Below are 26,975 nucleotides of genomic sequence, written 5' to 3'. Positions count from 1 at the left end.
TATGGGCCTGGCAGCAGCAATGGGAGGCCCGTAATCTGCCAGCACCCTATGACAAAATGGAACACACCAGCAGTGTGAGGAGACCTGAAAGTGGCATATGGCATGAGACACTGTGGACCTGGCAGCAGCATGAGGAGGCGGTACAGGGGCCCATGGCAGATTAGGGGCCTGGCAGCAGCTATGGGAGGCCCGTAATCTGCCAGCACCCTATGACAAAAAATGGAACACACCAGCAGTGTGTGAGGAGACCTGAAAGTGGCACATGGCAGAGTGTGGCGATGGAGACAGCAGCAATGGGAGGCCGTACAGGGACCCATGAGACACTCTGGACCTGGCAGCAGCATGAGGAGGCGGTATAGGGGCCCATGGCAGATTAGGGGCCTGGCAGCAGCTATGGGAGGCCCGTAATCTGCCAGCACCCTATGACAAAAAATGGAACACACCAGCAGTGTGAGGAGACCTGAAAGTGGCACATGGCACAACACTGAACGTCCCAGCGTTTGTCAACGATTTGCCGTTAAGTGATGCAAACCCGCTGAACCACGTTCATGAGGAGCCGGTACAGGGGGCCATGAATCAGTATGGACCTGGCAGCAGCGTGAGCAGACGACAGAGGCACATGGCGCAGGGTGGCGGTGTAGGCAGCATTATTCTGAAGCCATACACAGGCCTAGGTTAAAAAGCGGAAGCCGTCAGCAGCGTGAGCAGACGACAGAGACACATGGCACAGGGTGGCGGTGGATGCAGCAGTATTCGGAAGCCAAACACAGGCCTCGGTTAAAAAGCGGAAGCCGTCAGCAGCGTGAGCAGACGACAGAGGCACATGGCGCAGGGTGGCGGTGGAGGCAGCAGCAATGGAAGGCCATACAGCACCCTATCACAAAATGGAACCCACCAACAGTGTAAGGAGACCTGAAAGTGGCACATGGCAGAGTCTGGCGATGAAGTCAGCAGCAATGGGAGGCCGTACAGGGACCCATGACACACTCTGGACCTGGCAGCAGCAAGAGGAGGCGGTACAAGGGCCCATGGCAGAGTGGCGAAGCGTAAGCAGCTTAAATTGAAGGCCATACAGAGGCCTATGTTAAAAAGTCCCCCCAGCAGCAGTGTGGGGAGACGACTATCAAGAGTCCAATGGCAGAGTGGCGGAGCAGAAGCAGCTTCAATTGAAGGCCATACACAGGCCTAGGTTAAAAAGTCCCCCCAGCAGCAGCGTGGGGAGACGACTATCAAGAGTCCAATGGCAGAGTGGCGGAAGCAGCTTCAATTGAAGGCCATACACAGGCCTAGGTTAAAAAGTCCCCCCAACAGCAGTGTGGGGAGACGACTATCAAGAGTCCAATGGCTGAGTGGCGATCCGGGAAGTCAGCGTTGTGATTGCAGATGCAATGCAGAGATTCTATGAGGTGATGCCGTGGGTGCGAAGAAGATCATATACCGTCGTACTTCCATCCATAAGACGGAACAACCTGCGAACCGGGAGCTTTATTGCCCTGACCCGCTGAGCAGCTTCTGGGATACCCAAGAGTTTGGCTTCTGTGGGGAATATGGTTGAAAACTGAAACTTAAAGGCATGTTGACGGAAGGGCACCAGTGTCAGTGCTCCGGAGGGAATATAGCTTCAAAGCTGACACTTAAAGGTATATCGACGGTCAGAGACCACAGGAAGTGGAGCTTGCGTCTTAAATCGACTGAATGTGGCAGACGTGAAACGTCTACGGGCCGTATATGAAATGGGTTGTTCCTCTTTCTGGAATAAGTGTTGGAAATGGCCACTCTTTTTGGTGTGGCGTTTTGTCTATTTAATTCCGATAACGGACTCTACTCCTCCGTGCAATCTAGTTACGAGACCCTGGGCAGGTCTGGGTCCAATTTGTGGTAGAGACTGGTTTTGTTCAGCCATGCTTGAGCGAGTAATAACAGGTCTGTGCTGCCCTTTGGTGTCTGGCTTAATGCGCACAACACTGAACGTCCCAGCATTTGTCAACGATTTGCCGTTAAGTGATGCAAACCAGCTGAACCACGTTCATGAGGAGCCGGTACAGGGGGCCATGAATCAGTATGGACCTGGCAGCAGTGTGAGGAGACCCGAAAGTGGCACATGGCGCAGGGTGGTGGTGGAGGCAGCAGTATTTGGAAGACATACACAGGACTAGTTTAAAAAGCGGAAGCCGTCAGCAGCGTGAGCAGACGACAGAGGCACATGGCGCAGGGTGGCGGTGGAGGCAGCAGTATTCGGAAGCCATACACAGGCCTAGGTTAAAAAGCGGAAGCCGTCAGCAGCGTGAGCAGACGACAGAGGCACATGGCGCAGGGTGGCGGTGGAGGCAGCAGTATTCGGAAGCCATACACAGGCCTAGGTTTAAAACTGGAACCCAGCAGCGTGAGCAGACGACAAAGACGCACATGGCAGAGGATGGATCTGGCAGCAGTATGAGAAGGCGGTACAGGGGCCCGTGGCACAGAGTGTGGTGATGGGGGCTACAGCAACTGGATGCCAGAAAGTGGCCAATAGGGCTATATACTGCATGGAATTATAAAGTTGTAAAGACAGCGGCCTATAAGGCTATACACACTATAACAATCATGACTTGATTGACCATTGGCCTATAAGGCTATACACAGCATGAATATCATGACTTATTCTGAGAGTGGTTTGGAAGGCTATATACAAAAAGTAATTCATGAGCTGTCCGGACAGCGGACAATAAGTACATATATACAAATAAATTCATCAGCTGTCCAGCCAGCGGCCTCAAAGGCGACACATATAGAAAGCAATTCATGAGCTGTTCAGACAGCGGCCTCTAAGGCGACAGATATACAAAGCAATTCCCGAGGTGTTCAGGGAGCGGCCTGAACGGCTAGGTTATTACTAAATATATTTTTGTGGCCAAACATCGGCCTATAAATAGATGTCTACACAGTGACAAAAAATTATGTCGCCAGACAGCGGCCCCTAAGGCGACAGATATACAAAGCAATTCCTGAGGTGTTCAGTGAGCAGCTTGAACGGCTAGGTTATTACTAAATATATCTTTCTGGCCAAACATCGGCCTATAAATAGATGTCTACACAGTGACAAAAAAGTAGGTCGCCTTACAGCGGCGTATCCTACAAATTGACATTATAAGAAATGGTTTAGACCAAAAAAAAAAAACTTTGATGCGATGCTATACCTTAGTAGATTGTGGAAAGTCGAAAAGTCAAGCGTAACTGTGTACATTACAGAAAATCTTAACAAGACAACCAAACATGTGGCCAAACCGTGACCGATACAACAAGTTAACAATGTAAGAAACAGGAGGGGGCCAAACCGTGGCCAATAAATAAACAGTCCACCTCATTGATGAGATGGACAACACGTGTCAAATAAATATTTTAAAAAATTGCTATTCCATCGGTCTGGAACTGGTCGACTATAAATAATTAAAAAGTTTAAATTCATGTGACAGTCGTCCAGCGACGTATAAATAATTTAAAAACACCAATTCATGAGGGTCTGACCAGCAGAGTATAAGTCATTAAAAAGGTTCAATTCATGTGACGGTCGTCCAGCGAAGTATAAATAATTTAAAAACCCCAATTCATGAGGGGCCGACCTGCAGAGTATAAGTCATTAAAAATGTGCAAAACATGAGTCGGCCGACCAGCAGCCTCTCAATAAAATATATATACAAATGTACGGATCAGGTGGAGGTCTTCCATTTGTCCCTAATAACATGTTTGGGGCATGATTCATGGCGGATTTAGTCAGTGGTGTCAGGAACTGGTGGTTTGAAATCCAGACTAATCCACGCCTGATTCATTTTCACAAACGTGAGTCTCTCCACACTTTGGGTGGACAGTCGTGTCCTCCGCGGAGTTACAATACCTCCTGCCGTACTAAACACGCGCTCCGATGCCACGCTACTGGCCGGGCATGACAGCCTTTCAAGGGCAAATTCAGCTAGTTGGGGCCAAAGGTCAAGTTTCGTTGCCCAGTAGTCAAGGGGATTGTCTACCTCGGTTGGCAGGGTGCTGTCCAAGTAGGCCCAAGCCTGTTGTTTGAGGTCCTGCTCCAGGTCCACCTGATGCTGCTGCTGCTGCAGCTGGTTAGTAGTTTCCTCACTGCGCTGGTGAAGAAAGCTACTCATCATCGACTGCAGACTGAGGCAGCCGCTGCTGGTGGAGCTGCCACTGCTCCTACCACCCCACCCCTCCCCTGCTGCCATGGCAGCGGAACGCGAGCGCACAGGGCCCACAGTGTCTGAGGATGGACGTTGGCGCAGAAAGGCAGAGACCAACTGACTACATAGGTGGTTTTTATAGTACTTTATTTTGGCCTCCCTCTCAGCAGGTGTGAAAAAGGCCACCATTTTTGAACGGTAGCGAGGGTCCAACAAGGTGGACAGCCAAAAGTCATCCCTCTGTCTGATGGTTATTATTCGGCTGTCGCTACGCAAGCAACCGAGCATGCTATGGGCCATTTGTGCCAAGGAATGCGAGGGACTCCCTGCCTCCATCTCCACAGCATACTGCCACGGTGCGTCTGGGTCCTCTGTCTCCTCCTCTACCAGATGCTCCTGCTCCTCCACTCCTGTCCGCTGAGTGGAAAAACCACCCATTTCACTCAATAATTCCTGAGCAGCAATGTCCTCCTCTACCTCCTCCTCTTCTTCCTGTCCTGCCCCCACAGGGGCATGTGGCGTTGAGATCTGTGCGCCACGTCTACCGCACCCTGACCAGCCATTGTTAACAGCATTTGTTCCAGGACGTGCAACAGAGGAATGACGTCGTTCATCCCATAGTCCTGCCGACTCACGAATAGCGTGGCCTCCTCAAAGGGCCTGAGCAAGCGGCAGGTGTCACGCATGAGCTGCCAATGGCTGACATCGAAGTTACACAGGGGAGTACCTTTATCCGCTTGTAACATCAGGAAATCAGTGATGGCCTTTCGCTGTTCGTAAAGGCGGTCTAACATATGTAGGGTTGAATTCCACCTTGTTGCAACGTCGCAGATCAGGCGATGCTGTGGAATTCCGTTCTGCCGCTGCAGCTCAAGGAGGGTGTGCTTTGCGGTGTAGGAATGGCTGAAATGCATGCAAAGTTTACGTGACATTTTAAGGATGTCTTGCAGTGGGATGGTGGATTTTAGGAACCGCTTGACAACCAGATTGAACACGTGAGCCATGCATGGCACATGGCACAACCTTCCTTGACGCAGAGCAGACACCATGTTCTTTCCGTTGTCGGTCAACATGGTTTCCGATTTTCAGTTTGCGCAGAGACAGCCATCTGTCGATTTCTCTGTTCATTACACTCAGAAGTTCCTCCCCTGTGTGACTACGTTCGCCAAGGCATACCAGGTGCAGCACAGCGTGACACCGTTGCGCCCTGCACATGTGATATGCCGGTCGGGTAATGGGACTTGGCACGGGGGTGGCGGCTGAGGACACGGCGAAGAAGAGGTGGTAGAGGCGGACATCTTTGCTGGACCAAGGACGTGCAAACGTGGAGGCAAAAGCGGCGTGACCTGTCCAAGTTGCTGGTGCGGCTGTGCTGGCACCACGTTCACCCAGTGGGCCGTAAATGACATGTACTGTCCCTGACCGTAGTTACAGCTCCACACGTCGGCGCTGCCGTGCACTTTGGCAGAGACCGACATGCTCAAAGACTGGCCCACCATCTCTTCTACATGTGAATGCAGGGCTGGCACTGCCTTTTTGGCGAAGAAATGCCGGCTTGGCACTCTCCACCGCAGCTCGGCACAAGCCATCATTTCTCGGAAAGGTGCTGAGTCCACCACTTGGAAAGGGAGGGACTGCAGCACCAGCAACTTGGACAGGAGGACGTTCAGCTTCTGCACCGTCGGGTGCGTGCTCGCAAACTGTTGTCTCTTGGAAACGGATTCCAAGAAAGACTGCTGACGGAATCCGTGAAGAGGAGTAGCAGGAGAAGGAGCATCTGAACGAGCGGAAGATGCCAACGAGCGACAACTCCCCTCAGCAGAGGTGTTGGAGCCTTGACTGGCTGATAGAGGGCGATTGACGTCGGGTGACGGAGCAAGTAACGGAGCGGGTGATGGAGCGGGGGCTGGGGCAGGCAGAACCGCCGTATCTTTATCACGGTTTTCCCAGGCCACCGAATGGCGACGCTGCATATGCTGACGCAACGCTGTAGTCCCAACATGGGCCCCCTGGCCACGCTTGACTTTCTGGCCACATAGTCGACATACGGCTACGTTTACTTCCTCGGGCGGCTTGACGAAAAATTGCCACACCGCCGAGTAGGAAACTTTGCCCCCGCTACTCCTCACTGGCTGACTGCTACTTCCTCCGTGCACACCGGCACCACTACTGGCCGTGGTGGTAGGCTGCAGTGGAGCTGGTGCTCTACTCCGTGGCCGTTTGCCTCCACTGACACTGCTGCGACCCTGCTGCCTCCTGGGCAACCCACCGACTGTTTTGCTCGCTGCCAAGCTGGCACCCTCTTCTCCTGATGATGCGGAAGCAATAGCCTAATGACGACGAGGCTGCCAAGTGCGATCAGCCTCATCATCATCAATTAGGGTCTCCGCGTCACTACTAGCCCCCTTGGCTGCGTGTGGGTTAGGAGACAGACCTGTCTCTAGACCGGCTACCGAGCCACTCTCCTCGCCAGTACTTCTTCGCCTGGCTGCTGAAGAGGCGGATGTCTCCCCCCGTTCCTGACCGCCCTCTGTTAGCTCTTCCTCACTGTACAGTGGGGCTGAGCCCACAGCATGCGATACTTCGCTTGGTGAGGGAACACCAAAGGACAGGGGCAGGTCGAGGACACGTGATTTCAGTGGGCTTGCTCCCGGGCCATGCCAACTAACGGTTGTGTCTGACGTACCCACCGACCGTTGGCTGTAGGTGTCAGAGGTGACCTGGGAAGAGGAAGACGACCGAGTCAACCAATCGATGACGGCAGGGTTGTCGGTGAAGACACGACCGCTGGATGACACCGGGAGCACTGGCCTCTGGCTGCGACTAGTGCTGCCTCGACCCCTTCCTCTGCTGCCACGTCTGCTCGCTCCTGAAACATTGCCTCCTCTGCCACTCCTCTGCGTGTTGTCTGACATACTCTTTAATTCAATAAGCACCCCAAAAATAAAACCGGATTTAACTCTTTGAACGTACAATAGTGGTTGTGAAGCAGAAAGTCAGTTTATTTAGCACAATCGGTCAATTGCAGCTTGCCGTTGGCTGTAAACTGTACGTTTATGTCACTGGAATGCACTAATCACCCAAAAAATATTACCGCCACCCGGCGTGTATATGGATTTAACTCTTTGAACGTACAATAGTGGTTGTGAAGCAGAAAGTCAGTTTATTGTACACAATCGGTCAATTGCAGCTTGCCGTTGGCTGGAAACTGTACGTTTAGGTCACTGGAATGCACTAATCACCCAAAAAATATTACCGCCAGCCGGCGTGTAAATGGATTTAACTCTTTGAACGTACAATAGTGGTTGTGAAGCAGAAAGTCAGTTTATTGTACACAATCGGTCAATTGCAGCTTGCCGTTGGCTGTAAACTGTACGTTTATATCACTGGAATGCACTAATCACCCAAAAAATATTACCGCCAGCCGGCGTGTAAATGGATTTAACTCTTTGAACGTACAATAGTGGTTGTGAAGCAGAAAGTCAGTTTATTGTACACAATCGGTCAATTGCAGCTTGCCGTTGGCTGGAAACTGTACGTTTCTGTCACTGGAATGCACTAATCACCCAAAAAATATTACCGCCACCCGGCGTGTAAATGGATCTAACTCTTTGAACGTACAATAGTGGTTGTGAAGCGGAAAGTCAGTTTATTTAGCACAATCGGTCAATTGCAGCTTGCCGTTGGCTGGAAACTGTACGTTTATGTCACTGGAATGCACTAATCACCCAAAAAATATTACCGCCACCCGGCGTGTATATGGATTTAACTCTTTGAACGTACAATAGTGGTTGTGAAGCAGAAAGTCAGTTTATTGTACACAATCGGTCAATTGCAGCTTGCCGTTGGCTGGAAACTGTACGTTTAGGTCACTGGAATGCACTAATCACCCAAAAAATATTACCGCCAGCCGGCGTGTAAATGGATTTAACTCTTTGAACGTACAATAGTGGTTGTGAAGCAGCAAGTCAGTTTATTGTACACAATCGGTCAATTGCAGCTTGCCGTTGGCTGTAAACTGTACGTTTATGTCACTGGAATGCACTAATCACCCAAAAAATATTACCGCCAGCCGGCGTGTATATGGATTTAACTCTTTGAACGTACAATAGTGGTTGGGAAGCAGAAAGTCAGTTTATTGTACACAATCGGTCAATTGCAGCTTGCCGTTGGCTGTAAACTGTACGTTTATGTCACTGGAATGCACTAATCACCCAAAAAATATTACCGCCAGCCGGCGTGTAAATGGATTTAACTCTTTGAACGTACATTAGTGGTTGTGAAGCAGAAAGTCAGTTTATTTAGCACAATCGGTCAATTGAAGCTTGCCGTTGGCTGTAAACTGTACGTTTATGTCACTGGAATGCACTAATCACCCAAAAAATATTACCGCCACCCGGCGTGTATTTCGGATTTAACTCTTTGAACGTACAATCGTGGTTGTGAAGCAGAAAGTCAGTTTATTGTACACAATCGGTCAATTGCAGCTTGCCGTTGGCTGGAAACTGTACGTTTAGGTCACTGGAATGCACTAATCACCCAAAAAATATTACCGCCAGCCGGCGTGTAAATGGATTTAACTCTTTGAACGTACAATAGTGGTTGTGAAGCAGCAAGTCAGTTTATTGTACACAATCGGTCAATTGCAGCTTGCCGTTGGCTGTAAACTGTACGTTTATGTCACTGGAATGAACTAATCACCCAAAAAATATTACCGCCAGCCGGCGTGTATATGGATTTAACTCTTTGAACGTACAATAGTGGTTGGGAAGCAGAAAGTCAGTTTATTGTACACAATCGGTCAATTGCAGCTTGCCGTTGGCTGTAAACTGTACGTTTATGTCACTGGAGTGCACTAATCACCCAAAAAATATTACCGCCAGCCGGCGTGTAAATGGATTTAACTCTTTGAACGTACATTAGTGGTTGTGAAGCAGAAAGTCAATTTATTTAGCACAATCGGTCAATTGCAGCTTGCCGTTGGCTGGAAACTGTACGTTTATGTCACTGGAATGCACTAATCACCCAAAAAATATTACCGCCAGCTGGCGTGTAAATGGATTTAACTCTTTGAACGTACAATAGTGGTTGTGAAGCAGAAAGTCAGTTTATTTAGCACAATCGGTCAATTGCAGCTTGCCGTTGGCTGGAAACTGTACGTTTATGTCACTGGAATGCACTAATCACCCAAAAAATATTACCGCCACCCGGCGTGTAAATGGATCTAATTCTTTGAACGTACAATAGTGGTTGTGAAGCAGAAAGTCAGTTTATTGTACACAATCGGTCAATTGCAGCTTGCCGTTGGCTGGAAACTGTACGTTTATGTCACTGGAATGCACTAATCACCCAAAAAATATTACCGCCAGCCGGCGTGTAAATGGATTTAACTCTTTGAACGTACAATAGTGGTTGTGAAGCAGAAAGTCAGTTTATTGTACACAATCGGTCAATTGCAGCTTGCCGTTGGCTGGAAACTGTACGTTTGTGTCACTGGAATGCACTAATCACCCAAAAAATATTACCGCCAGCCGGCGTGTAAATGGATTTAACTCTTTGAACTTACAATAGTGGTTGTGAAGCAGAAAGTCAGTTTATTTTGCACAATCGGCAAACTGCAGCACCAACTGTGCACGACAGCCACCAAAAAAAAAAAGGGTGTATGTCACTTAAAATTTTCGATTCTTTGATAGCTGTGGCCCTAAGTAACGATTCTGTGTCCCTGAGTAACGATTCTATGTCCCTGAGTAACGATTCTGTGTCCCTGAGTAACGATTCTGTGGCCCTAAAGTCTCTGTGGCCCTAACTCTGTCCCTTAATACACACAGGTCTGTCTCTCTTGAATGACCGGAGGCTAATGGAGAATTCTAAGATGGCCACGATTTATAGCTCCACCATTACACAGTGCTGGCTGGCTGCTGATTGGCTAATGCGATCACATGTCATGAATGCATTATGGGTCAGCGCGCCTTGTCTGCGCGCCTTCCCAGAGATCCCCGCCCCATCTTCTCTGTCCATTTTCTCCGTCGCCACACATGTCGCCGCCATTTTTGGGAAAATTTGATTCGTGCATCCGAAGTTTGCTAATCTTCGGATTCGTCGGGAATAGAATTTTTCCAAATCTTCGGAACGAATTCCACTTCGTCATGTTCGATTCGCTCATCTCTAATGTCATGCCTGGGAGTAGTGTCTTTATGTATAACTGAAACACAATGATGTTCCACGGGAGGAATGTCAGATTCTGACTTCAAACCAATATAAAACACAGAATAGGGCAAGTGAGCGCTGAAAGTCTAAAAGCTGCTGAAACACCAAAGGATACCAAATAACCTCCAAAACATCAATGTAAAATAAGGTGCATCGCTAGAACTCCAACCATAAATGTTAGAACTCCATACGTTAAATATACCAATAATCATATAAATATATAAATAAGTAAAGTGACTTGTGACAAGGTGACAAATAAATCATTCAAATTAAAGTGACTCAGTGGTAATGTGAAGTCCATCACTGTATAGTGACCACTGGTGCTTTAAGGTGTTGAAATATTGCCCCAATATAAGTGTATGGAAGATCTGATAATCTTCAATAATAGGTGTTCCATCCAATATTGTGGTGATGTGACCAATGGTATAAAGACTGCGCACTCACCAGATGCGCAATCAGTGAGCGCATTTAGAGACAATACTCTCAGTAGATCAACTGGAGGCCCCTTTAACGATGTATATGGTCCGGTCAGGTATTCCCCTCTCTGCTCACTCCGCTGTCAATATGGCTCTATCAATCCTTTCATGTAGCTCATGAGCAGAAATCCCACGTGGTGCCGGCGGCGTGACGTCACAATGCTGTATCTCCTCTCTGACACGTTTCGTGTTATTGCACATAATCATAGGGGGAGTGCTTCAGCGTCAGACGTCTAACGGCGTGTTTATATGGTAAAAATGGCACATGCGCATTATGTGCGCGCCATTTTGGCTAAGATCCAAGTCTCTGTATCAGGCGCCATTTTGTTATAGATCTTTAACGGCGCATGCGCAAACGTCGTAGATGAATAAATAATGATCATAACATACACCATATTCCGAGTACTCGTTAAAATACTATCTAAAAATAAAACTTTATTAAAATATAAAATATAAAAAATATATATAAAAATCATCATTTATTTATTCATCTATTTGAGCATTTATTTATTCTACAGACATGGATGTAGTTTTATATATTAATGTTTTATAGTTTTAGTTTTATATATTAATGTTGAATAACCTAGATGGCACTAACCGTTTTTTCTTCAAAAAGATGGCACTTGCGCATGTGCCATTAAAGATCTATAACAAGGGGCGCATGTGCGGCCGGCTCTGGGGATGGACGCTCACTGAAGAGAGCTCCGTCCGCCCGCCAGCCTGACACCGGCACACTATGGCCCCAGGGAATTATAAATAGCTCAAAAGAGCCATTAACCCCTCGCCATCCGACAGGGCTATGACCCGCAGGAGGAAAGCGCCGAGTCACCCTGCCAAAATGACAAGTTTCTACCCGGCACTCGCTCCCTGCAGCCAAAATGGCGCTGGCCCCCTGCAGAACGGCTCATCTGCCCAGCAACAGCAGCAAGGGGAGACCACAGACCACCAGGCTGCATATCATCCGGACCCCAGGCTGAAGGGATCCCTCTACCCAGGAGACCCCAGTGAGTCCTCTCCCCCCTGTCTCCTACAACTAGCAGCCCGGCAAAATCCAGACCTAGGCTGGATATGGGATCACCCCCTGACAGACATCTACCTTCTCTCTCAGCTACTATACTTTCTGATACTGCTCCATCTTTAATTGAATCCTATCCTGCTTCTGACCAACCTATCACAGAGATTTCCATGAAGAATATACTCCTTTACCTGCACTACAAAACGACCTGACGGCTTCATTATCCCAAATTTCCAATACGATTCAAAACCAGGAAAAACCCATCCGCCATATTGAGAACAAATTAGGGGAAATGTGCACCACACATAACGATCTTATAGATGCACATACAGACCATACGACAGACATCGAACAAATCAAGCTCAAACTGGCAGACTTAGAAGATGGCTCCAGGCGGAACAACATTAAATTCCGTGGGACTCCAGAATCCATAGCCACAGACGCCATTGTCCCTTTCATACAAAAATATATAAAAAATCTTATTCTCACCCTCACTGACGTGGAATTGGCTATAGATTGAGCACATCGAATCCTTAAACCATCATTTCTGCCGGCGACGATTCCCAGAGACATATTGGCGCGCATACATTTTTACCACGTGAAGGAAAAAGTGATGATTGCAGCCAGGAATCCGTCCTCCATCCCTTCACCCCAAGCAAATATTAAATTGTTCGCAGACCTGTCTAAAGCCACACTAAATAAACGTAAGAAGCTCATCAGCATAACCAAAGCATTACGGTACCACAACATTGCATATCAATGGAGCTTCCCTGCGAAACCCAATGTCAAACACCAAGGCAGATTCTTTACAATCCGTTCCCTAGAAGCAGGCATTGAATTATTGAAATCATGGAGCATTATACCAACAGACCCCTGTCAATCAGTATCCAACCGGCTGCAACAGATGGAAACAGAACGGGCATAGCCCCCACTCAAGCACATTATTATCTCCACGCTCAATTCCCTGGGCACCAATTTTTAATACACAAGCTGGCAATCAGCCCCGATTGAACAAACTGATCGTCCAAGTCCATCTCAAGCATGAGCTCTCAAAAGAGTCATGCTTTCTCACGCCTCCACTATACACAGTAGCAGATACTGCTACACATGTCACTTGCGTTGTTTGCAAGTCTTTTTTACCTGTTTCTACCCTTGTTTTTATTCCAAGCTGCCAGTCATCGTTCACTAGAATTGCCCCTCTCAACAACTCTCTCCGCACAGTTGAACACCCAATCCACAAAGATAGCAGTCCTAGCCTCACAGAACCGCACACCTAATGGTCCATCGCCTCCACCACAGAGAAGTCCATTCCTTTTCAGTGCATTTGAACTACCGAAGCTACGACATTCAAACCATCTACAATCAACAAAATGATAACTATATCTTCTCTAAATGTTCGAGGCCTCAACTCCCCCTTCAAAAGGTCCCTGCTTTTGAGAGAAGTCCGCCCATTCAACCTGACATTGTATTCCTACAAGAGACCCACTTTGCCTCTTCTAAAATCCCTAAATTCAACATTCCTCAATTCTCCACAATGTATATGGCAACGAATCCTAAAAAAAAGAACGGCGTCATTACAACTATAAGAGACTCCCTGAAGTTCCAGTCTATTTCGGAAACAGCAGACCCACAAGGTCGCTACCATATATTGATCTGCAATATCAGCGATACCACATATACATTGGTGAACATCTATGGCCCTAACACCAATCAAATTCAATTCTTCAACAAACTTATCTCCACCATAAATCGACACAGAAAAGGCAGACTACTCATTGGCGGGTACTTTAACATCATCGGTAATCCTCTTCTGGACTCCTCATCCAACAAAAGAACTCCAAGACGGACTTTCAACAAATTTCTCCATTCCAACGATCTCTACGACGTCTGGAGATGTCAACACAGTACAGAAAAGGACTATACCTACTTTTCTCCATCCCACTCATCATACTCTAGAATCGACTTCTTCATCACAGATAAATGGACACTGCAACACATCACCTCCTCCAAGATTGGCACTATCACGTGGTCAGACCATGCTCCGATCACAATCTCTCTTGACAGCAAACAACACTCGTCTATACCCCGATTATGGCGACTGAACTCGTTCCTGCTGAAAAACCAAGACTACAAGCAACAGATAATTGATGCACACAAAACATTCTTCGAATTTAACGATACCCCTGACATACAGTTGTGACCAAAATTATTCAACCCCCACTGAAATTGAGTGTTTTGGCCAGTTTGACATTGCTTTTGATCATTCAGTCATCTTGCTTACATTTACATTAAAGAGGCACTTGTAGGTCAGACAAATATAACATAACAGTTATAATGAAATAACCACAAATGTCTTTTCTGTGCTCACAGCATTATCAGTTTTATTCAACCCCCAAGTGACATTCAATCTTAGTACTTAGTACAGCATCCTTTTACAGTTATAACAGCTTTTAAACGTGAAGCATAGCTTGACACAAGTGTCTTGCAGCGATCTACGGGTATCTTCGCCCATTCTTCATGGGCAAAGGCCTCCAGTTCAGTCACATTCTTAGGCTTGCGCACTGCAACTGCTTTCTTTAAGTCCCACCAGAGGTTCTCAATCGGATTTAAGTCTGGTGACTGCGATGGCCACTCCAAAATGTTCCAGCCTTTCCTCTGCAACCATGCTCTAGTGGACTTGGAGGTATGCTTGGGATCATTGTCCTGTTGAAAGGTCCAACGTCTCCCAAGCCTCAGGTGTGTGACGGACTGCATCACGTTTCCATCCAATATCTCCTGGTACTGAAGAGAATTCATGGTACCTTGCACACGCTGAAGCTTCCCTGTACCTGCAGAAGCAAAACAGCCCCAAAGCATGATTGACCCTCCACCATGCTTCACAGTAGGCAAGGTGTTCTTTTCATCATAGGCCTTGTTCTTCCTCCTCCAAACATAGCGTTGATCCATGGGCCCAAACAGTTCTAATTTTGTTTCATCAGTCCACAGAACACTATCCCACAACTTTTGTGGTTTGTCCACATGGCTTTTGGCATACTGCAGTCGACTCTTCTTATTCTTTGGAGACAGCAAGGGGGTACGCCTGGGAGTTCTGGCACGGAGGCCTTCATTACGCAGTGTGCGTCTTATTGTCTGGGCTGAAACTTCTGTACCCACATCTGACAAATCTTTTCTCAGTTCCTCAGCAGTCACACGGGGACTTCTCTCCACTCTACGCTTCAGGTAGCGCACAGCAGTCGAAGTCAGCATCTTCTTTCTGCCACGACCAGGTAGCGTTTCAACAGTGCCCTTTGCCTTGAATTTGCGAATGATGCTTCCTAAGGTGTCTCTTGGTATGTTTAACATCTTTGCAATCTTCTTATAGCCATTGCCCTTCCTGTGAAGAGAAATCACCTCTTCTCTTGTCTTCCTGGACCATTCTCTTGCCTTCACCATGTTTGTAACCACACCAGTAAATGTCTAGAAGGAGCTGAGTATCACAGTCATTTTAAAGCTGCCTAATTGGTGCTTATTATGCTTGATTGCTGCTCGGTGACATCCACAGGTGTTTTCAATACCTGATGGAAAGCACCTGTATGAACCTCTGTTCTTCAGAGTGGTAGTCTTTAAGGGGTTGAATAATTGTGGCAATGAAGAAACCACATAAGAACCATTTACTACTGTATTACATAAACAATTGATGTCATTTTAGTTGCATTTGGGTAGTTACAACGTCCTTGTAGGATTTGATTCTGAATACAATTCCAAATGTACACTATAGTCCCTAAACCCCTTTACAGCATTGGGGGTTGAATAATTTTGGTCACAACTGTATCCATAACCACTTTATGGTCAGCATATAAAGCATACATGAGAGGTATTTTTATACAACTAAACGCCCGCATTAACAAAAACAGAACCCAACAAATAGATAACCTCCTAACATCAATCAAAACAAACGAAGAAAAAAAACAAAAAATCTCAAGATCCAGTAATCTCTGCGTCTTTGACAGCAGATAGAAATAAATTAATATCCCTTTTACTCCACAAATACAATCTAAACCTCCAGAAAATGAGAGCGAAATTCTACTCACTAGGTAACAAAGCCAGCTCGTTGTTAGCCAAATCGGTAAAACAAAAACGTCTGAAATCCAAAATAGCTTCAATTAAACACCCATCTACGAATACCCTAAACACAAACCCCCAGGATATAGCGAACGCTTTTACAGTATACTACCAAAATCTTTACAACCTTAAAAATGACTCGAATACCATTCAACCTACAACAGAGCCCATACAACAATTTCTCCAAACGACCAATCTTCCTCAGCTATCCTCAGAGCAACTTGACGCCATCTCCAGCCCAATATCACCCAAAGAAATAGAAACGTCCATCAAAACATTACCAATTAATAAATCACCAGGAAATGACGGATACACTAACAAATACTATAAGCACCTTGCCACAGACCTATCACCACATCTGACCAAACTTTTCAATTACGCTGCCACCACAGGCTCATTCCCCAAAGACATGTTGCAATCTATCATAACGACCATACCAAAACCTGGCAAAGACCCCCAACTAGTCCAGAACTATAGACCAATTTCGCTACTCAATACCAACATAAAACTTTACGCGAAAATCATATCCCGAAGGATTCTCCCCTACCTACCCATTCTAATACACCCGGATCAAGTAGGTTTCATCCCAGGTCGACAAGTACCCGATGCTACCAGAAGAATTATCTCCCTCCTGCACAATTTAGAAAATACCAAGACTCCCTCCTTACTCCTATCTTTAGATGCAGAAAAAGCATTTGACCGGATACATTGGCAATTCATGCAACTGACACTTCATAAATTTGGCATCACAGGTTGGATGATGAAGGCCATCTTGTCATTATATTCTCACCCTTCTGCTAGAGTTCTGACAGATGGCACATTATCAGACCCCTTCGACATAACAAACGGTACAAGACAAGGCTGCCCACTCTCCCCGATAATATTTACACTCCTTATTGAACCCCTAGCTTCCAAACTCAGAAAGGACAGAACATTTACAGGAATTACACACCTTAGCATGGAACACAAAATCAGCCTATTTGCGGACGATATAATACTAATGGTGACCAACCCTAAAAAATCCCTCCAAACGATCCGCTCACACCTATTCACTTACTCAGCAGTTTCATACTACAAACTTAATGAACCCAAATCTTCCATACTTAACCTTCACATCTCCACCCAACTTCAAACCCAACTAACCAAACAATTCCCATTTTCATGGGAAACAAACATCATTCCTTACCTAGGAATCAGACTTACACCAGCGACAGACCATCTATACACAGCAAACCACAAAATATTGCTTGAAACTATACCCTGAGAACTGAAAACTCTACGCACCTCAGAACTCTCCAAACTAGGCCGCGTGGCGACCCTAAAAATGTATATTTTACCCAAAATCTTGTATATATTCCGCACACTCCCCTTACCAGTTCCTAATTCATTCTTCTCTAAACTACAAACAATTCTCACAAAATTCATATGGAACTTGAAAAAACCGAGATGTACCACCAATCTTCTCATTAGACCTACAACTAAAGGAGGAGCTGGATTCCCACACCTCAAATCCTATTACACAGTTACCCTCTTAGACCAATTATACTTCTGGTGGAATCCTTCAAGGGAAAAAATTTGGTCCATAATGGAAACCCTCCCTTTTCAACCACTTAAACCTCAAAATATACTCTTGACCCCACCGTCCAAACGTATACAACCCCAACTAAATCATCCCTGCATTGTAGCCTCCCTACAAGCTTGGAGGGACCTTCTTTCCACTAAATTCAAAGACATTAAACATATACTGTACCTACCACAACCAATATACTATATCTCCTCATTCCCTCACTAGATCTATCTCAATGGACAAAACAAGGGATAACCAACATAAAAGACCTCTACACCAATCAATCCTTACACCCATTCCAAACTCTTCAATCCAAATACAATATTCCTACTACTGAAAATTTTACATACCTCAGAATCGCTCATTGTCTACTAACAACTAACTTACCCCGCAATACTATAATACCAACTGCAGCCTACATCTTCTTCACCAAACCCCAATACCCGGGTAAAGGTATATCCACCTTCTATACACTCCTCATAAACTCTCAATTTACTCTACAAACAACCTCCCTAACCAATTGGGAAAAAATCCTTTCAGCCCAAATAACTTTAAAATGTTGGGAAAATACCTTCAGCATCACTTATAAAGCTACCAGATGTAGCTCCCACTGGGAGTCTTATCTAAAAATACTCCACCAATGGTACCTGACCCCGGTTAAACTTTCCATCTACTACCCAAAACAGTCCCCTACATGCTGGAGACTCTGTGGTGAGCCCAGCTCAACAATCCACATTTTGTGGTCATGCAAATCACTTCGCTCCTTCTGGAATACTACATTCCAATTAATCTCTGAAATAAACAAAATTCCGTTAGTGCCGAACCCCTCATTAGCACTCTTACACATCGGAACCGAGAAACTCCATCCACGCTCCCGAACAATTATTACCCACATACTCTTTGCCGCCAAAATTAATATTACTAGATTATGGAACACCAATAATACCCCCTCAATCTCATCATTAATTACATACCTTAACACTCAATGCCAAATGGAAAAACTATCCGCAATCAATACTTCCTCCTACCACAAATTCAATATCCAGTGGACCCGATGGCTAAACCACCCAAAATGTTATATACAACCCTGATGACATCTCAAGAAATGAATTCACACTCCACACCAAGACTGGTATCTCCTCAATTCCTCAGTTGTATTCCTCCCTCCCCAATCATACCCTCCCCCACCTCTCCGCTAACATCCCACATCCCTTAATTCCCCAAACTCCTCACCAAGGTTCTTCAAATACCCACGAATACCTCTGATGATATTGCTAAACAAGATCAACACCCCATCGTTCCAGAGGGCTGATCGACAACAAAATCATTAACCATATTTGTCTACTGTAATGTATGACTGAACCTTATCTCTTTTCCCTGTTTTTCCCTGTTTTTTCCCTGTTTATCCTTGAAAAACTCAATAAAAATATTGAAACATAAAGATCTATAACAAAATGGCACCCGATATGGAGACGTGGACCTTCGACAAAATGGCACGCATGTAATGCGCATGCCCATTTTTGCTATATAAACACGCTGCTAGATGTCTGACACTGAAGCACACCCCCTATGATTATGTGCAATAGCATGAAAAGCGTCAGGGAGGAGATACAGCGTTGTGACATCACGCCCCGGCAGCACGTGGGTCCCGGCGGCCATCTTTGATTTCTGCTCATGAGCTACATGAAAGGAGTGATAGAGCCATATTGACAGTGGAGTGAGCAGAGAGGGGAATACCTGACCAGACCATATCCATCCGTAAAGGGGCCTCCAGTTGATCTACTGAGAGTATTGTCTCTAAATGCGCTCACTGATTGCGCATCTGGTGAGTGCGCAGTCTTTATACCATTGGTCACATCACCACAATACCAGATGGAACACCTATTATTGAAGTTTATCAGATCTTCCATACACTTATAATGGGACAATATGTCAACACTTTAAAGCACCATCGATCACTATACAGTGACGGACTTCACATTACCACTGAGTCACTTTAATTTGAATGATTTATTTGGCACCTTGTCACAATTCACTTTACTTATTTATATATTTATATGATTATTGATATATTTAACGTATGGAGTTTTCACATTTATGATTGGAGTTCTAGCGCTGCACCTTATTTTACATTGACTTCAAACAAAGCATGCCGTTTAAAACAGCAATTGGTCCTGAACTTGGAGAGGAGTATTTAATAGATAAATTAACAGTGGAAGTGAGAATAACCTCATACCCACTGGCTCTTTGAGCTGTCATGTGTTGTGTAATAAGATTCTTCAGAATTTGTAGTACATGATGTGTGGTATGTAACACTGTATTATGTCCCAATGTAATAGCCATAGATGCCTCTACTCCCATTACACACACACCGTCAAAGCTCTCAGACACGCCGGCATGCCTTGCAGCGGCACATGGACTACTTTGGAAAAATAGGCTACTGGGTGCATGGCCCCCCCATGTTCCTGGGCGACTACCACCACCATGGTTTTACAATTGTCTCTTGCATAAACATGAAAAGGAACTTTGTAAGAAGGCAAGCCCAATGCAGGAGAGGAAACTAAAGAGGACTTCAAGGTTTTGTAGGCATCTATTAAATCTTGGGTCCATTTTATTTGGTCGGGTGCCTCGACCTTAGTACTTTGCCTCAGTATGTTGTCATAGTGTGAACAGTCAGGTATCCATTGCCTGCAATAGTTTACCATACCAAGAAAGGAAAGCATGTCTTTCTTAGTCACTGGGCGGGGCAAACCCAGAATGGCTTGGATCTTTGACTTACTCACAGTGCGCATACTTTTGGTTAGAGTGAAACCCAGATATTTTGTTATTTTGAAGAAAGAGATGGATGTTTGTCTGTGTCCATTTGCACATGGACACAGACAAACATCCATCTCTTTCTTCAGAATAACAAAAATGAGCGACATGGAATGAGACCTTCCTTAGATGTTGTGCCGGCCACCAAAGGAACCTCTAAGGTGGATATTACCCCAATTCTTGATGATACTGATCCGGTGGTCTGACGCTTGCTTGGAGCTGTCCCTGGAAGCAGAGAGTGTCCTGTGAGTGATTGGAGTTGCCTTGTGTGCCTATGGTGTGCCAGTCGATTCTGCCATCCTTGCCTAGACCTAGATGACCACATTTGGATATTTATATATATGCGCATATCTTTTGCGCTTCTGGTGAGTGCATTCATTTTACTGGTCCACGTCCTAGAGATCACCAGCACAGATCACCGTTATTTCTGGACTTGTTTGCTTTGTTATAAGAAAACGCACTTTAGTCACTTTTATATCAGTTGACTGTATTAGTTGGATATGTCATTTTTGATGACTCACTATTTGACACCTTTTAGCGCTTCATAGCACCCACCTCATTTAACTTCATTAGTATTATTATCATTTTTATTATTGTCTTTTATCATTTATTTATTGTTACTTTTTAGTACTGCATTTATATATATTGGTTTGTTTTGGAGGTTAAGAGTTTTCACCTTTTATGTCAGCTGCTTTCTTGATCTTTGCGCTCGCATACAATTTTATTAAGTTCATTGAGAACTACAAGTTATCAGCCACAATGTCTGAAAGTACTTGTAGTCTACTCATTCACAGGCAACTGTGAATGAATGATGTGGCCAGATGGTCAGAGCCTCATATGGCCACGCTGTTTTCAAATTGTGACAGCGGGTGTGGGGAGAAAATCCCCTGTCCGCTGTTACAGAGCAGAGAGTGCTGATGGTATAAGAGCATGTGACACCTTAAATATGGGTGTAACATGTAGCATGCTCCTAAAGGTGAACTTATCCTTTAACTGAAGAAGGATAAAAAAGTAGGATTAGGGAGTTATATTTACTGCATTAACCGTCTCCCGCCCACCATATACGGAAATGACGGGCGCAAGGCGATTCTCTCGTTCTGGGAGGACGTCATATGACGTCCTCCCACTCTAACCACCGGAGCCGTGCACGCGGCGATCGGTGTGTGCGCTGTGTCCCTCGGACACAGCGGATCACCAATCAATGGAAAGAGCAGAAGATGTCGGCACGGTCATGTGATCAGCTGTGTCCAATCACAGCTGAGCGCATGTAAATAAGGAAATGCTGGTTATCGGCATTTCTCTCCTCATGAGCTGTTACGCTGACAGCTCGTGAGGAGAGGAGAGCCGGTAATCGGCATTCCTCAGAGGGGACATGTACATTGATCATCAGTGTGCCCTGATGATCAGTGTAGCCCCAGCAGTGCCACCTGTCAGTGTCCATCAATGCCAGCTGTCAGCGCCCATCAGTGGCACATCAATGCCACATATCAGTGCCTACCAGTGCACATCAATGCCACATAATCAGTGCCCATCTGCGCTGCCTTTCAGTGCCACCTATCAATGCCAGTCAGTGCTGCCTATCAGTGCCAGTCAGTGCTGCCTATCAGTGCCTGTCAGTGCTGCCTATCAGTGCCGCCTAACAGTGCCAGTCAGTGTCGCCTATCAGTGCCAGTCAGTGCCGCCTATCAGAGCCACCTATCAGTGCTGCCTATCAGTGCCATATATGAGTGCTGCCTTTCAGTGCCCATCAGTGATGTCTGGCAATGCCCATCAGTACCACCTACCAGTGCCTCCTCATCAGTGCCCATCAGTGCAGTCTATCAGTGCCCACCACTGCAGCCTCATTAGCGCTTATCAGTGAAGGAGAAAAATCACTTATTTACAAACTTTTATAACAAAAACTAAGAAAAAAACGTTATTTTTTCAAAATTTTCAGTTGTTTTTGGTTTGTTTAGCAAAAAATAAAAAACCCAGTGGTGATTAAATACCACCAAAAGAAAGATCTATTTGTGTGAAAAAAAATGATAAAAATATCATATGGGTACGGTGTTGCATGACCACACAATTGTCATTCAAAGTGTGACAGCGCTGAAAGCTGAAAATTGGCCTGGGCAGGAAGGTGGTATAAGTGCCCTGTAGGCAAGTGGTTAAAGACATAGAATATGAAAAAGCACATCTTTCTTTACTGTGTACTTTTCTCTCTTCAAAGCTTTGAGTGTCATTTCTCCCTGCTGTTCTGGCATCTTTTCATGAGAGAGTTAAAATGGTGACAGAGAAGGAGCTGAAGCACAGCCTGTAACTGTTAGCCACAGCTGTGCTTGTTCTCTGTACTGTGTGAAGCGGGGTGCGTCCCTTCCCTCCATTCAGAGTTAGAGCTGTTGGATGTGTGAAGACTTCAGATCTTCACACCCTGCTCTTTCTTCTGTGTGTTGTCAGAAGAAATTTGTTTCATCTCTGTGTATCATTAATGCTAGTCACTCCACTGGGTACATGTGATGGTTTACAACCACTTTAATAAACTTAAAGGATAAGCTCACCTTTGGGAACATGTTACATGTTCCACCCATTTTTAGGGTGGGAAATGTAACATGTTCCCTATTCTGCAGCTGCCACCTGTCCTCTGTGAATGAATGGACTACAAGTCCCAACATCCTTAGCGGCTATCATTTTGTAGTCCTCAGTGAACTACTACGGCGCTGTGGTATTTAATTGATTCTTCCTGTCAGAAGTATTGGCTTGCTAGTACTGGATTTATGAGCAAGCAGGTACATTGCCAGTCTGCAGGAGACTGTATGGCATCAGCGATCTGCTGATCACTGGTGCAATGATTTAGAGGCTCCTAACACAAAAAATAATGAATGCACATTTTTTGTTACCTGAAAAAAAGTGCATTTATTATTTTTTGTGGAAAGGTGAACTTATCCTTTTAATACATATTGAACTCAATATGTAGTATGCAGTTTGTACATGTGCATACTATGTTGTACTATATTGGAAAAATATTATGGGAATGATATGAAACCTAAGGCAGGTGATGGGACTGAAAAACTGTCAGTCCTATGTCTGGAGGAGGAGATTGAGGTTGAATTTTGCTCCAGGAAGAAACAAAATAAATTTTCCACACAGATACTACAGGTCCAATAGGGTGCCTATCACAATTTTTGAGGTGCTAAAATGCCAGGGCAGTACAAACACCCCCTCCCCCCAAAATGACCCCTGTTTGAAATGTAGATACCCCAAGGTATTTGCTGAGAGGTATGTTGAGTCCATGGAAGACTTTATTTTTTTCCACAAGTTTTTGGAAAAACGACAAAAAAAAGTCTCTTTTTCAAACAAAGTTGTCACTTTAACGAGATATTTCTCACACATGTCATGGGTATATGTAAAATTACACCCCAAACCACATTCTGCTATTTCTCCCGAGTATGAGGTTAGCACATATGTGAGAATTTTTGGGAGTCTTGCTGCATATGGGGGCCCAAAACCAATGACCACCTTTAGGCTTTCAAAGAGTGTAATTTACTCATTTCACTTCCTGACTACCTATCAAGGTTTTGGAGGCCCTGAAATCCCAGAATAGTACAAACACACCCCCTCCCCCCAAATTACCCCTTTTTGAAAACTAGACACCTCAAGGTCTTTGCTGAGAGGCACGTTGAGTCCATGGAAGATTTTATTTTTTGTAATAAGGTTTGGAAAATAACAAAAAATGGTGTGTCAGGAAAGGCGCATACATGTGCATAGGTGCCTGAACCCAAGGGACTCTGTTCATGACTGCATACAGGAGAATTGGTGCTAGATGGGCTATTAAAACTGCTCTAGTCCCCTGTGTCAGTGCCTTTTGGTCTACTATGTTCCTTGAGCATCTGTGCTTCTGTTTTTGTATTGATCTTCTGTTGCCAACCTCATCTTCTCTTGTCTCCGCCTGAACACCACCTGTACTGACCCATGGCTTGCCTGTGGACTATGCTACTGCCTGCTTCATCTGCTCATTTGTCTCACTGTTACTGACCCAGGCCTGACTCCTGACTACTCCTCTGCCTGCTGTCTGTACCTGATCTGCTCGCTAGTTGCTGACCTGCACCATTGGACCCTGCCTTGGTTCTCCTTCCTGCACCTGCATCAGCTAACTTGTGTCTGTCACCATGCTGTCCATTGTGAGTGCAGTACGCATGCGCCAGTGGCATCACTGGTGCTGTTAAAGTAAATATCCCCTAAATAGTGCACGTTTAGGAAATAGTTTCCTACAGGTAAGCCTTATTATACGCTTACCTGTAGGTACAAGATTAAAAAATGATTTTACTACCACTTTAACGAGTCGTTGGGGGAAGCCTAGATGATTAGGTTACATGGTGCCACAGCAGCAAATTTCTTTACTGAACAAATATCTAAAAAGTGGCACACTTGTGTAGCACCCTCTAATGTGCTACTAGTGTAGTGTATTGTAGGTAAATTTATTGTGTATGACTCATGGTAACTGTGTGAGTCTGCGATTGAGGTTGGGTTACTGCAGGTCAAGCTGGATGGCTTAAGAGGTCGGGACGCTATCACCTCCACCTGGCTCTGGAGGACCATAGAACCTTCAAGAAACTAGTAGGTGGAAGGGATGGAGACCTAATCTGCATGTTTATGGGAGTCTAACCAATTCCAGGGTTGGAGACCATGATAGAGTGATGGACCAGCCCATAAATATGGAATAGCCAGGCTGGCATTTAGTCAGGTGGAAGATGGAGTGCTGAGGAGACAGTTGGTGGCCTGGGAGGGGTCCCATAGATCTAGGGGGCTGGCTTCCAGGTTGAGCTTGGGCTGGCTCAGAAGGGTCCATTCAGCAGTACGGCATGAGTGGGATCAAGGCCTGAGAGCAGAGGGAGCAAGGAGGACAGAGTGAGTACATCAACACACCCTTGGATTCACAAGGGGAGAGACTGCCACGTGTAGCAAGCTTTCAAAGGACAGCGCTGTGCTTAATGCTATATGCTTGTCCTGGGAGATCTTCAGAGAAGCCAGGATGGTTGGTAGTATCTGCAGGCTGTGGAGCTGGGAGCAGTTCTACAGAGGAGAGGAGACAAGTAGTTTACAAGAAGCTAAGTTGATTTCATAGAGGCTGTTGCTACTGATCTGCAAAGACTGATGGCTTTCAAGGGAAAGAACAGTCCAGGATCTGTTTCTGTACATAGAAAAGGAGTTCTGCCCGTGCATTGATTCAGTTAAATTGGCCACCCCATAATCCCTATTACCCTATCCAAGTTATTTCTCCTAATAAAATAACAAAAACCAAGCTCACAGACTGTTCACTGACTGTGGATGCAAATATGGAAAATGTGTGTTGTCTGGCTGTGCAGAGCTTTGGGGTACCTAGAAACACAGCGGCCCTCACAAGGGTAGGGCTACACCTGTATAAAAATTGTCCAAATGGTACTCCTTAGGGAAAAAGGGTGACGCCAAGTCCTATACTAACTTGTCATTGCTCCCCATGTAGTCTGGACATCCAGGGGGCTCCATTTCACTGTCTTTTCCCTCATAAATTCTAAGGCGGTATATGTAGCCTGTTCCCCATTCACAGAGCTTATACAGTTTTATTTCATATCTGACACACTTGCTGGGGTGATATTGCTTTATTGCAAGCCATAGAGCTGGTTTTATTAAGCGGTAATATACCATGCGTTTGCTGTTTAATTTCTTTCTGATATGCTGATTAGAGTTACAAGGAGGTGGAAGCCCTGTCTTGGTTAAATGTGTGAGATAAATGGAGAATTTTGAGCACATTAAGAAAAATATGCTCAGCAGATATGAGGGACCTTGAATCATAAAAATATGATTCAAGGTCCCTCATATCTGCTGAGCATATTTTTCTGAAGGTGGACAGAGAACACAAAGAGAGCACCAAAATTTGGATAATTTAACAATGGTAGTGAAATCTTGTGGCTGGCAGTGGAATGTTCTGTAATTTAACTGGGGATTTCTGGGAAAAAAAGAACTTTTTTCACTTTGATTCAAATACATGAGGACTGCATTTAAAAAAATGTTTACTTTGGACAAATTATAATTTTGTTTGTATTAAGACACTGTTAAACACTGCATGTTATCTTTACAGCAGTTTTTCATATAATTACTGCATACTCCACAGGGCGCAGTGAGGGGAAATATGTAAAATCCCAACCAATGCTCATACTGCAGTAATTAGAGAACATGTTACCTCACCTTTTGGAGAGGGATCCTTTATTTAAATTTTAACATTTAGGATAATTATATAACTTGGTAATTCTGACATTTACGCTTGAGTAATGTGAAGTATACATTTTAGAGAAAGAGAGAGGTTCATATTAACTCAGTAAATTCCAGGTAAATTTGATTGGTCATATGATTTCCGTCATTTTATTAATCAACACTGCTCAATAAAGTAATTCAAAGTACAAAGGCTGTGTTAGATGTAGGCTATAGGCTAAGTAATATTTATGGTTAGTGCTTTTTCGTGGTTATGGAACTGACACATAATTCTTGTTTTCCAGATTCTGTTATACAGTAGCCACCCTTTTTATTGCTTTGTCTACAGCAGGTAAGTTTTTGTTATGATCTTGTCCATGTCATACCAACATTTCCCAAACATATCTTTCTGAGCTGACCAT

General features: G+C 45.1%; 1 protein-coding gene and 1 long non-coding RNA gene across 4 annotated transcripts in view; one reads left to right on the top strand and one right to left on the bottom strand.

The window, feature by feature from the left end:
- The window catches only part of SLC43A3 (solute carrier family 43 member 3), a 416,880-nt gene that overhangs the window by 164,681 nt on the left and 225,224 nt on the right, over positions 1-26,975 (top strand). For all 3 annotated transcript variants that reach the window (XM_089687586.1, XM_089687585.1, XM_089687587.1), the window contains exon 5: positions 26,859-26,905. In XM_089687586.1, coding sequence (XP_089543712.1) covers positions 26,859-26,905 — 47 coding nt within the window. The remainder of the gene's footprint in view (positions 1-26,858; positions 26,906-26,975) is intronic.
- LOC149454442 (uncharacterized) overlaps positions 1-26,975 on the bottom strand; it is a 249,284-nt gene that overhangs the window by 4,402 nt on the left and 217,907 nt on the right. The window lies entirely within an intron of this gene.

Source organism: Staurois parvus, unplaced genomic scaffold (genome assembly GCF_062004578.1).
Source record: "Staurois parvus isolate SC_StPar_1 unplaced genomic scaffold, SC_StPar_1.0 ptg000430l, whole genome shotgun sequence".
NCBI classification, from domain to species: domain Eukaryota; kingdom Metazoa; phylum Chordata; class Amphibia; order Anura; family Ranidae; genus Staurois; species Staurois parvus.
This window is presented reverse-complemented; position numbering and strand designations above follow the sequence as displayed.